Here is a 13,808-nt window from a genome sequence, read left to right as displayed (position 1 = left end):
TAAGGTGCTATTTTCTTCAGTGGTCTTTCGGACCTCCTTTTCTGTTTGGCTAATTCTGCTTTTCAAGGCATTCTTCTCCTTATTGGCTTTTTAGAGCTCTTTTGACATTTGGGTTAGTCTGTTCTTTAAGGTGTTATTTTCTTCAGTATTTTTTGGGTCTCCTTTAGCAAGTCATTGACTTGTTTTTCATGGTTTTCTTGCATCACTCATTTCTCATTTCTGGTCCCAATTTTTCCTCTTCTTCTCTTACTTTTCCAAATTCTTTTTGAGCTCTTCCATGGCCTGATATATTCATATTTTTCTTGGAGGCTTTTGATGTAGGCTCTTTGACTTTGTTGATTTCTTCTGGCTGTGTGCTTTGATCTTCTTTGTCACCAAAAAAGGAATCTAGCATTTGAGTCTGCTTTTGAGTCTGAGTTCATTTTCGCTGCCTGTTCATGTTCCCAGTCAGCTACTTGACCCTTGGGCTTTTGTCAGGATATGACTGCTTGTAGAGTAGAGAGTACTTTGTCCCAAGCTTTAGGGTCCAAGTGCTGCTGTTTTCAGAGCTACTTCTACTCCACTGTCACCCCAGGCTCTGTCACTGCAGTGCTCCTTCTTCCCCAAGAACCGCCAATTAGGACCGCAATACAGATCCAAGCAGGGCACAGGAAGAGAATCTGCCTTTGTGCCCACAAGGTGGTCCTTGCACTCCCGCTCTGATATGCTGTTAGAATCCTCCCACCCTGTGAGCCAGGGACTGGGGAAGTAGCTGAAGCTGGAGCTGTGGAAGCAGCCTCAGGAGTTTCCTGCTGCTGCCACTGCCACCACTGCACCACTTCCGCCACCCCCAGGTCCGGTGATCAGACCTCTCTGAACTCGATCCCCCAGTTTCCCCCTAACCTGCTCTTTGGCATTTGTGGGTTGAGAAGTCTTGTAACTGCCACAGCTTACTGTTTCATGGCCCCAAGGCCTGTTCCAGCTGGCTGATTCTGGGTCTGGTCTGTCCTGTCGTGGCCCATGCCAGGCTGCCCTCCGTTCTCAGCACCATGTGATAGACCCTTCCCAGTGACCATCCAGGCTCTCCTGGGCTGGAGACCTGTTTCCCTCTGCTATTTTGTGGGTTCCCCAGCTCTAGAATTTGTTGAGTACCAGTGTTTGGAGGGATTTGGGGGAGAGCTTACACAAGTCTCTGCTTTCTGGCCACCATCTTGGCTCAGCACCATCAATAGCCTTTCTCATTCCTGAATATATAATGTATAATCCTTCTCATAGAACTCTCTAGGCTTGACAACAAGTCATAAAACATTTTAAAGGAAATCTTTTTGGTCATTATCCAGTTCCCTAGCATCATGTAGCTGAGCAGGTGGGTTTGGTTATGGATGAAATGAAATAGCTAGAATAAATAGCAGCATCAAGGTCAAGTTACTAAATGGAAAGCTTTAAAATTTTTTTGGGTTATACTGATCCAACATACTAATGCCATAAAATATATATATTATATATGTATAATATATATTACATATATAATACCTAACTTTTAAATAATGCTTACTATATACCAAGCGCTGGGCTAAAAGCTTTGCAAATATCATCTCATTAGCTTTTCACAACAACCTTGGGAGGTAGGTGCAATTATTATCCCCATTTTCATATTAGGAAACTAAAGCAAATAGAGGTTAAGTGTCTTGTCCAGTCACACAGGTAGTAAAATGTTTGAGGCCAGATTTGAACTCAGGTCTTCCTGACTCCTGGGTAGCTAGATGGCACAGTGGATTGAGTACCTGGCCAAGAGTCAGGAAGATCTGAGTTCAAATATGGCCTCAGACACTAACTGTGTGATCCTGGATAAGTCACTTACCTTTGTTTGCCTCAGTTTCCTCATCTGTAAAATGAGGTGGAGAAGGAAATGGCAAACCACTTCGGTATCTTTGCCAAGAAAACCCTAAATGGGGTCAGGAAGAATTAGACACAACCAGAACAACTGAACAAAAACAACTTCCCAACTCCAGGCTCAGTATTCTATTCACTGAGCCACCTAGCTGCCCTCATAGATCATAAAAACTTAATTTTATTTAAAATAATTTTAAAGACAAATAGTCATAAGTAACCCCTAACCAATATTAATCGGACAATACTGAAATCTGGTGAAAATGTTTTTATTACCAAATTTAATTTTTCTAATCTATTATTTTCAATTCTATTCAGGGTGACCCAGTGACACTGACCGTCTTGCTGCTCCTCCCACACAAGCTCCATCTCTTGACTCTCTGTAGGTTTTAGCTGTCCTCTATGTTTTGAATTCTCTTCATTTCCATTTCCTGGTTTCTCAGCCTTCCTTCAAGTCTGGGCTAAAATTCCACCTTCTGCAACAAGACTTTCCAATCCCCCTTAACGCTATCACCTTCCCTCTGCTCATTGGAGATAATCAACAGAGGTCAGGGGTTGTCTTTTCTTTTTCTTTGTATCCCTGGTGCTTAGCACAGTGCCTAGCAGACAGTAGGCACTTAATAAACACTATGACTGACCAACACTAACATTAAGGGGACTTAGAAAGAGCTTTTTGCAGAGATGGGATTTTAGTTGAGGCTTGAAGGAGGCCAGGGAAATTAGTTATGACTTAGACGTGCAAAAACTGGGACCATGAGAAGCAAAGGAAGCTGTGCAAAACCACCCATAATTAATGGATGGGGGTTGGAATTCTAACCCAAGACTTCTGACCACTATTCCACGGTTCTTTCCATGATGCTACACTGTTTTTTTGATCACTGTGGAACGTTACCTCACCAGTTCAATGTGCTATTGAAGGCCAGCAAAATAATGAATGGGTTTATTCACAAATGATCATACATTTCATATTTTGAATGAAAAAATTTATTAAACACTTACTTCATGCCAGGCTTTGGGGATACAAATATAAAACCAACAGGCCTTGCTCTCAAAGAATTTACATTCTTATTGGGGGAGAGGAGAGACAATATGTATAGAGGACGGGAGACTTAAGAGGGGTATTTTGGTCCAAATACTTACAGGAATGCTGAGTAGGATCACAGGAGACTATATTGCCATATGGGGCAGGTAGGTGGCACAATGAACAGACCTCCCAGTCAAGAGTGGGAAGACCGGAGTTCAAATCCAGCCTCAGATACTTATTAGGTTGTGACTCTGAGCAAGTCACTTAACCTTGTTTGCCTTGGTTTCCTCATTTGTAAAATAAGCTGGAGAAAGAAATGGCAAACCACTCTAGAATCCTTGTCAAGAAAACACCAAATGGGGTAATAGAGAGTCAGACATGACTGAACAACAACTACAATAACAACATATTGACTCACATCCCCATCAGGAACAATGGCAGAGTTGACTGAATCATGGTTCATGGCTCCAGAAGCAGAGGGCAGTACAGCAACTCAGACGAGCTTATTGATAAAAATGTTGTGATTGGAAAGGAGAGAGCAAGGGACCACTTGGGTTTTTCTGAAATAGTATTGTGGGAGAGGTGGTCACTCAGCAGGAGAAGGAGGATATTAACAGGTATCATCAGACTGTCAAAGGGGTACATGAGACAAATAAGGTGAGGTCAACTCTATGGTCAACTGGACATAAGGCCAGCAGCATTTGTAGAGTCACAAGATTGGTTTTCTTTTCTATATGGCTTTGGAAGTCTGTAGTTGTACAGTGTGGTAATTGAAGGGGAAGAACTGGATATAATTATAAATACATAGTACATTGTATTATGTCATTCTATTAATGACTATATTCAGCATTTGGCATAGTCCCTGAATGTTATGTAGGGATATAAACCTCTAAATCTACTAACAAAAAGATATATCATAAAATCTGCTTTTCATTTTCACTGAAATCTGATGCCTGGTTTGGATTTGAGTACAAGATAAAGTAAGGCCACCCCTTCCTCCTCATACTCACCACATTTTAAAGGTAGAATGAACAGATGTATAAAAATATAACTACAGAACTGGGATTTTAAAGAAATCCATAAACTAACCCAGCCTATGGGAAAACTGCATTTTTCATCTTGGCTAAAATAAGAAACTCAGAAGTTTGGAGTGTCAGATTTCATTGTGGTGGCATTTCCCAAGAGAAGGGGCCTTGGAAGCTCAGTTCTGTAGTTGTGCTTTTGAGTGAGCTCGTTGGGCTACAACAATTTTAAAGGGGGAATTTACTGAAAACACTATCAAGTTTCACTTTGAAATCTAAAGATTATAACAAAATAAATTAATGCCCTGAAGCAAGATGGAGAACTAAAAATAAAGTAAATAACAAATAAAGGGAGATAGAGGTTTGGTGAGATTAGCTTTTTTTGTTTTTGTTTTTTTGTTTCACTCTTGCCTTTAAACCTCCTCCAGGGCTGTATTTGGAATATACCCCCTCTCTGGATTCACCATGCTTTTATCTTCTAGGAAGACGGGAGGTGGGCAAAATAACGTTTTAATCTTTTAATCTCCAATCATGCAAAATGTTAATTTTCTAAGTAGAATTGCATTACAGTCTTGAAGGTAAAAATCTTAAGAGAGCAAATGCCATTAAAATGAAATGGTCCATATATTTATTAAGTTATTTTCATATCCCAGTGGAAGGCCTAAAGAAATAGTACCTCATTCATCTGGTTATAATGAATTGCTGAATGATAAATCACCAGATCCAACAAATGTTTTTTCTTATCTCTATACTTCTGGTAGTTACTATTTCTATTGAAAAATGACTAATGGTGAATTACGTACTGTACAGGGAGAAGGAGGAGAATTGAACTTTTTTACAGTTTGTTTGTTGATCCTTTAAGGGGCACCTGTCCTTCAAAGTTCCTCCCCTCTTCCTTTCACTTCCTCCAAGGAAGCAACCATCCAACTTTCTAAGTCATCCATAAAGTAACTTTACATACAATAATATGTGGGAATGTAGGGGAGAAGAGTTTGTGTATAATAGAATCCCCTTTCTTCTTTGGACTCTGCACTTTTTAAATGTGGTAATTAAACAGAGAAAGATTGGATATAGATATCCTGTTTTATCTTTAGCTCCTGGAGTTTTTAGTAATTGATAAATTTCTGAACATTCTAGTTATAGCTAATTTCTCTTAAAATTTGGGATTTAGTTAAATGTTATAAGAGTAGGAAAGAAGGAAGGAAGACAGAAAGAAAATGGGAGGAAAGGATAAAGGGAAGAAGAAAGAAAGAAAGAAAGGAAAGATTTATTAAATGCCTATTATGTACCAGGCTCTGTGCTAAGTGTTTTAAAAATATATTATTTGATCTTCAAAACAACATGGAAAATTAGGTGTTTTTATTCCCAATTTTACAGCTGAGAAACTAAGGTAAACATAGGATAAATAATTAGCCCAGGGTCATACAATTAGTAGGTATCTGAGTCTGGGTTTGAACTCATGTCTTCCTGGATTCCAAATCTAGATACTAGGTTACGACCTATATTATGGTTTAGCAGTCAGAGATAAATTCTCCTTTTCTGCTTACTTCGCTTCAACCTATGTTGCATGAAAATTTGGCAGTTTGTCTAATTGTCCATTTTTTTTCTTCTAAAAATGAGGTGTTCACATTTTCTCTCAAGGAACTTGGAGAAATTAAATGTAAATAGCAACATTTCTGATAGCTTTTTAAAGCCTGTGTTAGTTTAAATTTGATTTTTAGGCCTAGGTCTTCACATATTTATAGATACCGTTTTATCAATAAATAAACTAAGGCCCAAAGAGGTAAAGGGATTTGTCCAAGGTCACACAGAATAGATAGCCTTTTAGGTAATCTGGTTCCAAATGTGATACTCTTTCGACTGTACTATGCAACATTGACACATTAAGTCAAGCCTATTTCTAAAAAATACGCACACACATCTATAAACACACAAACACGCACACATGTGTATATATATATATATATATATATATATGCATACATATATAAATTTTCATGCTGTAAAAGGTTGTTATAAAGGTACAGAAACATGTTTTGGAAACATTTCACACCATTCCATGTAGAGGATACAGATAACTTCAATAGAAGAGTGTAGTAACATTATGTAGTAGTGGTCCACCATTGGACCATATGAGTCTGGGAGGAGCTTTAAATGAACTATATATTTTTTTAATCACATCTGAAACAGGAGATTGAGAAATTGCTAGCAGAAGGAGGTAGGTCAGGCAAGGCTTCATGGAGAAGATGGAACCTAAGCTGAGTCTTGAAGGAAGATAATGATTCAGAGAGGGAGAGCTACAGAAGAAGGGTTTTTCACATCCAGTTCAAGGAGCAGCTAGTAATCCAGTTTGACCAGAACATAGAGAAAATGAAGAACAGTAATGTGAAAAGACTGAAAAGGCATATAGGAGAAAGGTGGTGAAGTCGGTCAACAAGCATTTATAATCACTATGGCTAGACACTAAGCTAAGTTCTGGGAACACAAGGAAAGGCAAAATATAGTCCCTACCCTCAAGAAGCATACATTCTAATAGAAGAGACCACATGTAAATAATTTGGTAGATATAGATATATACAGAGTGGATTGGTGACAGCTGGGGACCTGGAAAGTCCTCTTGAAGAAGGAGGTCTTTAAGCTAAGTTTGAAGGAAGCCAAGGAAACTAAAAGGGTGAGGTAAGGCAACAGAGTATTGTGGGCATGCGAGCCCCCATTGTAAAGGCACAGAGATGGAGGGTTCTGTGTGAAGAACAGCAAGGAGGCAGTGGTAGTGGATGATAGACTACTTGGAAAGAATATATATATATGTGAAGACCAGAAAGATAGAAAGGGGTCAGGTTGTCAAGAGCTTTAAATGACAAAAGAGGATTATATATTTTATTCTAAAGGTAATAAAGAACTACTAAAGCTTGCTAAGTGGGGGTGTCTATGTGTGATGTGGTCATGCCACTTTCCAGAAAAATCACCTTGATGGCAGAGTGAAGGATGGTTGGAGTGGGGAGAGATTTGAGACTGGAAGGCCAATTAGAAGGCTCCTTGAAATAGTCCAGGAGAGAGATCATGAAGACCCAGGCTAGAATTGTGGGTATATGAATGCAGAGAAGGGGATCCCTACAAAATATGTTGTAAAGATAGAGACAACAAGATTTGACAATGTATTGGATATGTGGGATGAGTGAGAATGAGGAGTTGAGGATGATCCTAAGATTGCAGACTTGGGTGACTGGCACAGGGAGGGGGAGTAGGAGAGAGACGGGCAGAGGGAGGGGGGGGAGAGTGGGAGACAGGGAGGGGGGAGAGTGGGAGGGAGAAAGGGCAACTGGAGTCATGGGAACTGAAAAGATCACCAAGTAAGACAATATAGAATGAAAAGAGAAGGAGGTCCAGGACAGAGCCTTTGAGGCCACACACAGTTAGAGGGCATGATGTGGATGAAGAACTAGTAAAAGAGTCGGAGAAGAAACAAAAATACAGGTAGAAGGAGACCCAGGGAAGAGTACTATCACAGAAACCTAGAGAGGAGAGAATATCTAAAGGAGAAAAGATCAAGACTGTCACATTCTGCAGAGAAAGGTCAAGGAGGCTCAGGATTAAGGTCATTTGGTGTGGTAGTTAGGAGAGCACTGGTAACTTTAGAAGATGAAATCCAGATGTAGAGGGTTTAAAAGAGAGTGAGAGAAGAGGAAGTGAAGACACTTAATACAGATTTTTTAAAGGACTTTAGCCTAGAAGGGAAAGAGAGATAGCATGATAGGTAGAAAGGGATGGTAGGATCAAACAAGGACTATTGAAAGATGGGGGAGACGTGGGTGTGTCTGTAGGCAGCATGGAAGGAGCCAGTAGATGAGGGGGAGGGAGAGGAGGTGGGAGAGAAAGGAAGCAGGGGAGGAAGGCGGGACAGATACTGTTCAAGTTCTCCCTTGAAGTTTAGCATCCTGGCAGATGGTGATGTGTCCAGTGACACTGAAAAAGCCAAGTTGAATACTTTGTATTTTATTCTCTAATGGCGATAGGGAGTCATGATGGTTTTTGAGCAGTGAAATTTCATGGTGCAGTATTTATTTGGAGAAATTTATTTTGCTGCAGCAGAGGAAGGATTAGATAAGAGAGAGATTGAATGGAGTAACCTATTAGGAGATTTACAATAATCCATATGAGAGATGATGAGGAAAAAAGGAGGGAACAGATGGGAAAGATGTTGTGGGAATAGCTGTCAGCTGAACTTGAGACGAGTTTGATATGGGGATGAAGGAAAGAAAAGAATTAATGATGACTTCTAGTGTATGAAGTTAGTTAATATTGCAATGATCCTATTATACCAGTTTTGAATGAGAACATGGAAGATGCTATGAACACACAAGAATTCAATTCAGTAAGCATTTATTTAGTACCTAGTATGTGCCAGGCATTGGAGGATACAAAAACAAAAGTGAAACAATCCATGCCCTTAAGGAATTTACATAGTTCCTTCCATTACTAGGACAAATCTTAATTCTAGTGGAATGGAGAATGGCAGTCAACCAGGAAGGAGAGTTCCCTAGGGCTCAAAGCGAAAGTCAAGAGTTTTTCAGAAATGTACAAGCTTGGAAATGACTTCAAGAAGGTAGCTAGAGGATCTTTTCCCCAGATAAGATATCTAAATCACTAAATAAATGAGTATATTCTATTTTAAGGAAATTCCAGAAATGTAGAGGCCAAAACGCTATTTCACTTTCGGAATTTTATTTCATCTTTGTGTATAGCCTAAATCTCTCTGTATACAGAAAGAACTAATTTTGCCTTACTTGTCCTGAGTAGAAATTAAGACCCATTAGTTATCGATAAATCTCACACATATAAAAGTTATTACTTAATTTTCCCTGAACTCTCATTTTTAGTCATATATTGTCCTGCAATTTGTCTACTTGTGCCCTAACCTTAACCTTTCATATTCCCCTCAATGTGCTTTTGAAATTACTTTAAATATTTATTGATGAGCTTCTCTGTCTTGCTTTATCTATTGTACTAAAAATTCTGAGAGTTTAGAAATTAGGACCTTTTAGTACACATAGTCCCAAATTATTTTTCAGTTCTATACCCTTTAAGACTACTGGAATATTACTTGAGGTTAAATAGCATCAATTCATTTTAATTTCCTTCATATATACTTTTCCCCCATATCTAATCATATCTAATTGTTTTCTTAGGTTCTAGACCTTTTTAAAGTTCTCATCACTTCTGAGTCAGAAAAAAATTGCAGCATGTAGCTTAATCTATTTATATGTGTGTGTATATATTGAGCCACTAAATATATAATATTTACTAAGGATTATGCTATTTAGGGAAAATTAAAGGTTAAAAGTAGAAGACACATGAAACAACAACATATGTTTCTACTGTGAAACATTTACTACAAATAAAATCAATTTCAATAGCTTGAATACTGCTATAAAATATATATGAAAATACTTTAAAATTCATTTGTGTTTATTTTTGTGTCCTATCTTGCCAATTTCCTATGGGTTTTTAAAAGTCCTTTATCTTTTTAAGAAACTCTGGTCTGTTTTCCATCATTTGCACCTCCTTAAGTGTATTTTACTCCAAAAAGGTGACAAGGAAAACTTCTCAAGAAATGCTTTAATTGGCGTCTTTACTCCATTTCATATACCCCAAATATATTCTGCTTCCAATTATTGTTTCAAAATACTGAAGGTTAACATGACTTCAACAGTAAGGGATGCTAGCTCTATATGTATATACATTTATACATACATATTTACGTGTATCTACACACATATACACATATAAAATCACAGTAACTTAGGAACTCAGTTCTAGAAACAAGGATATAAAATAATTGAAATTGTGAGTATACAGGTATCCTTTTTAAATGAAGAAAACATAAAGTAGTCTGCACTCCATATGTGTCATTACAAGGGTTACATTGGGCTCTTTGTGTGTGGGAGTGGGGGGGTATGTTTTTAATAAAAACTGTCCTAATCATTTTAACAGCTTTTAAATGAAACTGAAATGATTAAGAACAAGTAGCCTTTCATGGCTAGACTGCAGAACTAAATGAAGAGCTTACAGATCTTTCTGTGATTCATTGCAGATATTATGGAGATCAGAACAGTGGCAGTTGGAATAGTGGCAATCAAAGGGGTGGAAAGTGAATACTTTCTAGCAATGGATAAAGAAGGAAAACTCTATGCAAAGGTATGAACAACATCAGTAATCATGTATGCTATTTTATTAGAAAACAGCTTATCTAATTTTTATGATTATACCTGCTGCTGATATTCTCACTCTCCATTTTGTATATTTTTATTGTTTTATTTTTGATAAATATTTTAAAAATTGAGCATGCTAGTAAAACCATTTTTTGGTCAGACCTATTATTTAATCACTTTATCTATCATATGGAAATTCTTACCTCAGTGTCTTTAGGCAATTAATTTGTATCCTATAATCTCAGAGAGCTGCTTGGGGCACTGAGGTTAAGGAAATAATTTACCCTTGAGTTCATGGCTAGGATGTGTTAGAGGCAGGATTTGAACTTAGGTACTCCCGACTCAAAGGATTGCCCTTTGTCCATTTGCCAAGTTATCTTTGGAAACCTAACAATTTTACATACATACATACACACACACACACACACACACATGTATATACACATACGTATTTGTGCCTAATGGTAGCCATCTCTAGGGTAGGGGGAGAAGAGGGAGGGAAGAAAAAAAGAAATTTACATGATAATTTTGTTGCATATTTGAAAGGAATAGCAAGTTGTGCATGGTAGACTTGCAGTTTCACGTACAATCATCTTTTTATTGTACTATGTTATGGAAATGTTTGTTTTATTCCATAAATTAAAAAAAATTAAAAAGTACAATGAATTTTCAAAAAAAGAAAGAAAACCTAAAATATAACATCAGCCACTGGTAAAAAAACAAAAGAAAAACAAACAAAAATCCTACTTTGGCTACATATAGGAAAATTTGACTTGCACTTGTCAATTATATATTATTACATTAATAATGCTTGTGAAGAAATTCTAAAAATAGAATTGTACAAAGAGCACTGAATTTGGAGTCTAAGAACTTTGGTTTGAATCTTAACTCAGTTACTTTCTGTCTTAGTGACCTTGGACAGTCACTTAAACAATCCGGGCCTCAGTGTCCTCATTTATAAAATGGAGTGGGCAGTTGGACCATTTGACCTTTAGGGTCCCTTCCAACTCTAAATCTATGAGTTCATTTCTCAGCAATGATTTGTTAGCCCTAAGCTACTAAAGAAACGACCTCACAGACCTATGCAAAGGCTCTATTACACCATGTGAACTATAGAAAGGCAATGAGATCCAGTGAAAAGAGGGCTAAATTCAGAGTCAGAAGTCCTTACTTAGAGTCCCAGCCCTCCAACCTGCTGACTTTGAAACATTGAGTCACAAGGTCTCTGAGCCTCTATTTTTCATCCACAAAATGGAAATAGACTCACTGCCGATAATGTCAACAGAGAGCTTTGTGAATGAAAAAAGTCATATAATTGTGTAGTATGAGGTTGATGGCAATCCACTCTACTACTAAACACTCCTCTAATATAGAATATAATGAATGATAATCTTCCCTAAAGAAAAAGCTTGGTGGCAAGCTGTGAACAATCTCCCTAGATAGATGAAGGGAGTGACCTTATTCCCTACAACAAACATTACCACAGTAAAGAATAGGTTGCCCTCTCATGGAACTGTTGCTAGATGTTCCCAATCAGTACAGATCATTGATTGTTTACTAGTTTAAAAAGACATTAAATTCAAAAATCTGCTGTGTAGGTAAAAAGTAAAAAGTCAACTTGGTCATATGATTTAAAAAGTGCTTCTTTCATGAGTTGATTTACTTGGCAGTAACCATCATTTTTGCAGATCAGATGAGAATTCCTTACCTTTAAGGATGAGTTTTGATGCATTTTCATTCTACTTGATATCTCCTACTTATGCCTCTTCTCATTATATAAAGCACTCATTATACTTTTTTTTAAAACAGAAAGTCTGCAACGAAGATTGTAACTTCAGAGAATTCATTCAAGAAAACCATTACAACACATATGCTTCAGCAAAATGGACACACAGTGGAAGAGAAATGTTTGTTGCAATAAATCAGAAAGGGTCCCCTGTGAAGGGCAAAAAGACGAAGAAAGAACAGAAAACAGCCCACTTTCTTCCTATAGCAATCACCTAACACTATACAGGATGTAAGGAACCAGTTCCAGCAGGAAGATTTCTTTAAGTAGACTTGTAAAAAGTAACTAAGAAAGGCTGGAAAACTACTGAAAAAAAACAAAAACAAAAACTGAACAAGCTGGACTTGCACGTTTATGTTTATTTTAAGAGACTGCATTAAAAGAAAGATTTGAAATTATACACAAAATCAGATTTAGTAACTAAAAGTTGTAAAAAATTTTAAACGAAGTTGTACAATCATGATGTTAGTAAGAGTAACATTTCTTTCTTAAGTTAATTTACCCTTAAGAGTAAGTTGCGACTTGATTGTCTGATGATTGTTATTTAAAAAATCTCTATCTGCTTATTAAAAATGGCTGCTATAATAATTAAAAAAGCAGAGGGTGTTATGTAAAATATGTTGGACTTAGAGGCTGCTGGAATGATTTGTCAGATCATCAAGTCAATGCTACCTGTGGAAGTTGAGCAAGGTTTGAGATGTTTTCCAGTGAAGAAATTTGAAATCCCCTATATTCTACCCAGAGGAAAATCAATGCTCTTAGAATTGCAGTATTAAATCAAAAACCTAGTTTGAAAAATAAAGATTGTACCAATAGAAAAAAATGCTCATATGTATGAATACAAACAGTAATGCTGCTCAATTTAAAAGGGTATTTCTTAGAGGTTGTTTTGCAATCTTGTATATAAAACCATAACAGTAATAATACCAATGTACTTCATCTCACTTTCTACAAAGTAGCATATTATAAACTCAAAAATTAAGATTCAGACATAATTAGGTTTTTTTATGTAACATAATCTATCTTTTGTATAATTCCTCTTAGGGCATATGGCTTTTTGAATATTGTTCTTCCCACCGTTACTCATGCTTTTTCTGTTGTTACCAGCATTAAACTTTATCTTAAGTTGTATTTGAACGTTATTGTTTTAAGTTATTTAAGTTTATGTTATTTATAAAAAAAACTTATTAAGTTGCATCTGTTTCATATGCTTTTAATTCTAAAGGAATAACAAAACGGTCTGGCTCAGCTGCATGTTTTTCCCCCCTATGACCAGACACTAAGTCTAGTACACAACACTCATGCCAGCAAACACTGGATGGCAGACAAAAATGACAGCCTGCAGCAATTCCTACAATGGATGTCTCACAGGGAACAAGACAAAAATGTGAAAAATATTTTGCCACATACTCTTGCCAATGAAGTTGGATATTTCAGCCGAAATCACAGCAGATAAAAGAAATTAGACTTTAGAAGTAATCATTGATTCAAAGTTTGAGAATGAAAAGAGTAACCTATTTTAAAAACAAAGACATAACCAAAAAACAAAAACCCGATATGTGTCTTCAGTTTCCACAAAAGACTTAGAGGTGGCCTACAGAAACAAAAAAATCTTTTCCTCTGAAGTAGGACTTTTAACGTCTCACATAGAGTTCTCAGATCCATTACGGAAGAAGTGCCAAGAGCAAGTAGAATATGTGACCAACTAAATGATATGATTTTAGGGACACCACAAACCCTTACTTGAGTAATGATTGCCCAAAGAACTGTCTTCCTGGACTCCAGCTTTCTGTACTTGAAATGACACTGAACTTAGAGTCAAGAGACTAGAATTCAACAGGCAGTATCTAGCTATGTAACCTTAGGTTAACCTAAGGCTCAGTTTTTAAATCTTTAAA

At 37.1% G+C, this 13,808-nt stretch overlaps 1 protein-coding gene across 1 annotated transcript in view; it reads left to right on the top strand.

Moving 5' to 3' along the window:
* The window catches only part of FGF7 (fibroblast growth factor 7), a 90,827-nt gene extending 78,233 nt beyond the window's left edge, over nucleotides 1-12,594 (top strand). Inside the window, exons 3-4 of the mRNA XM_036734407.1 lie at nucleotides 10,007-10,110; nucleotides 11,934-12,594. Of these exons, the coding sequence (XP_036590302.1) occupies nucleotides 10,007-10,110; nucleotides 11,934-12,128 (299 nt within the window). The 3' untranslated portion in view covers nucleotides 12,129-12,594. The remainder of the gene's footprint in view (nucleotides 1-10,006; nucleotides 10,111-11,933) is intronic.
* The last annotated feature ends 1,214 nt before the right edge of the window (nucleotides 12,595-13,808 follow it).

Source organism: Trichosurus vulpecula, chromosome 8 (assembly GCF_011100635.1).
Source record: "Trichosurus vulpecula isolate mTriVul1 chromosome 8, mTriVul1.pri, whole genome shotgun sequence".
Lineage (NCBI taxonomy): Eukaryota > Metazoa > Chordata > Mammalia > Diprotodontia > Phalangeridae > Trichosurus > Trichosurus vulpecula.
The sequence above is the reverse complement of the archived record's forward strand: the minus strand, read 5'-3'. Positions and strand labels throughout refer to the sequence as shown.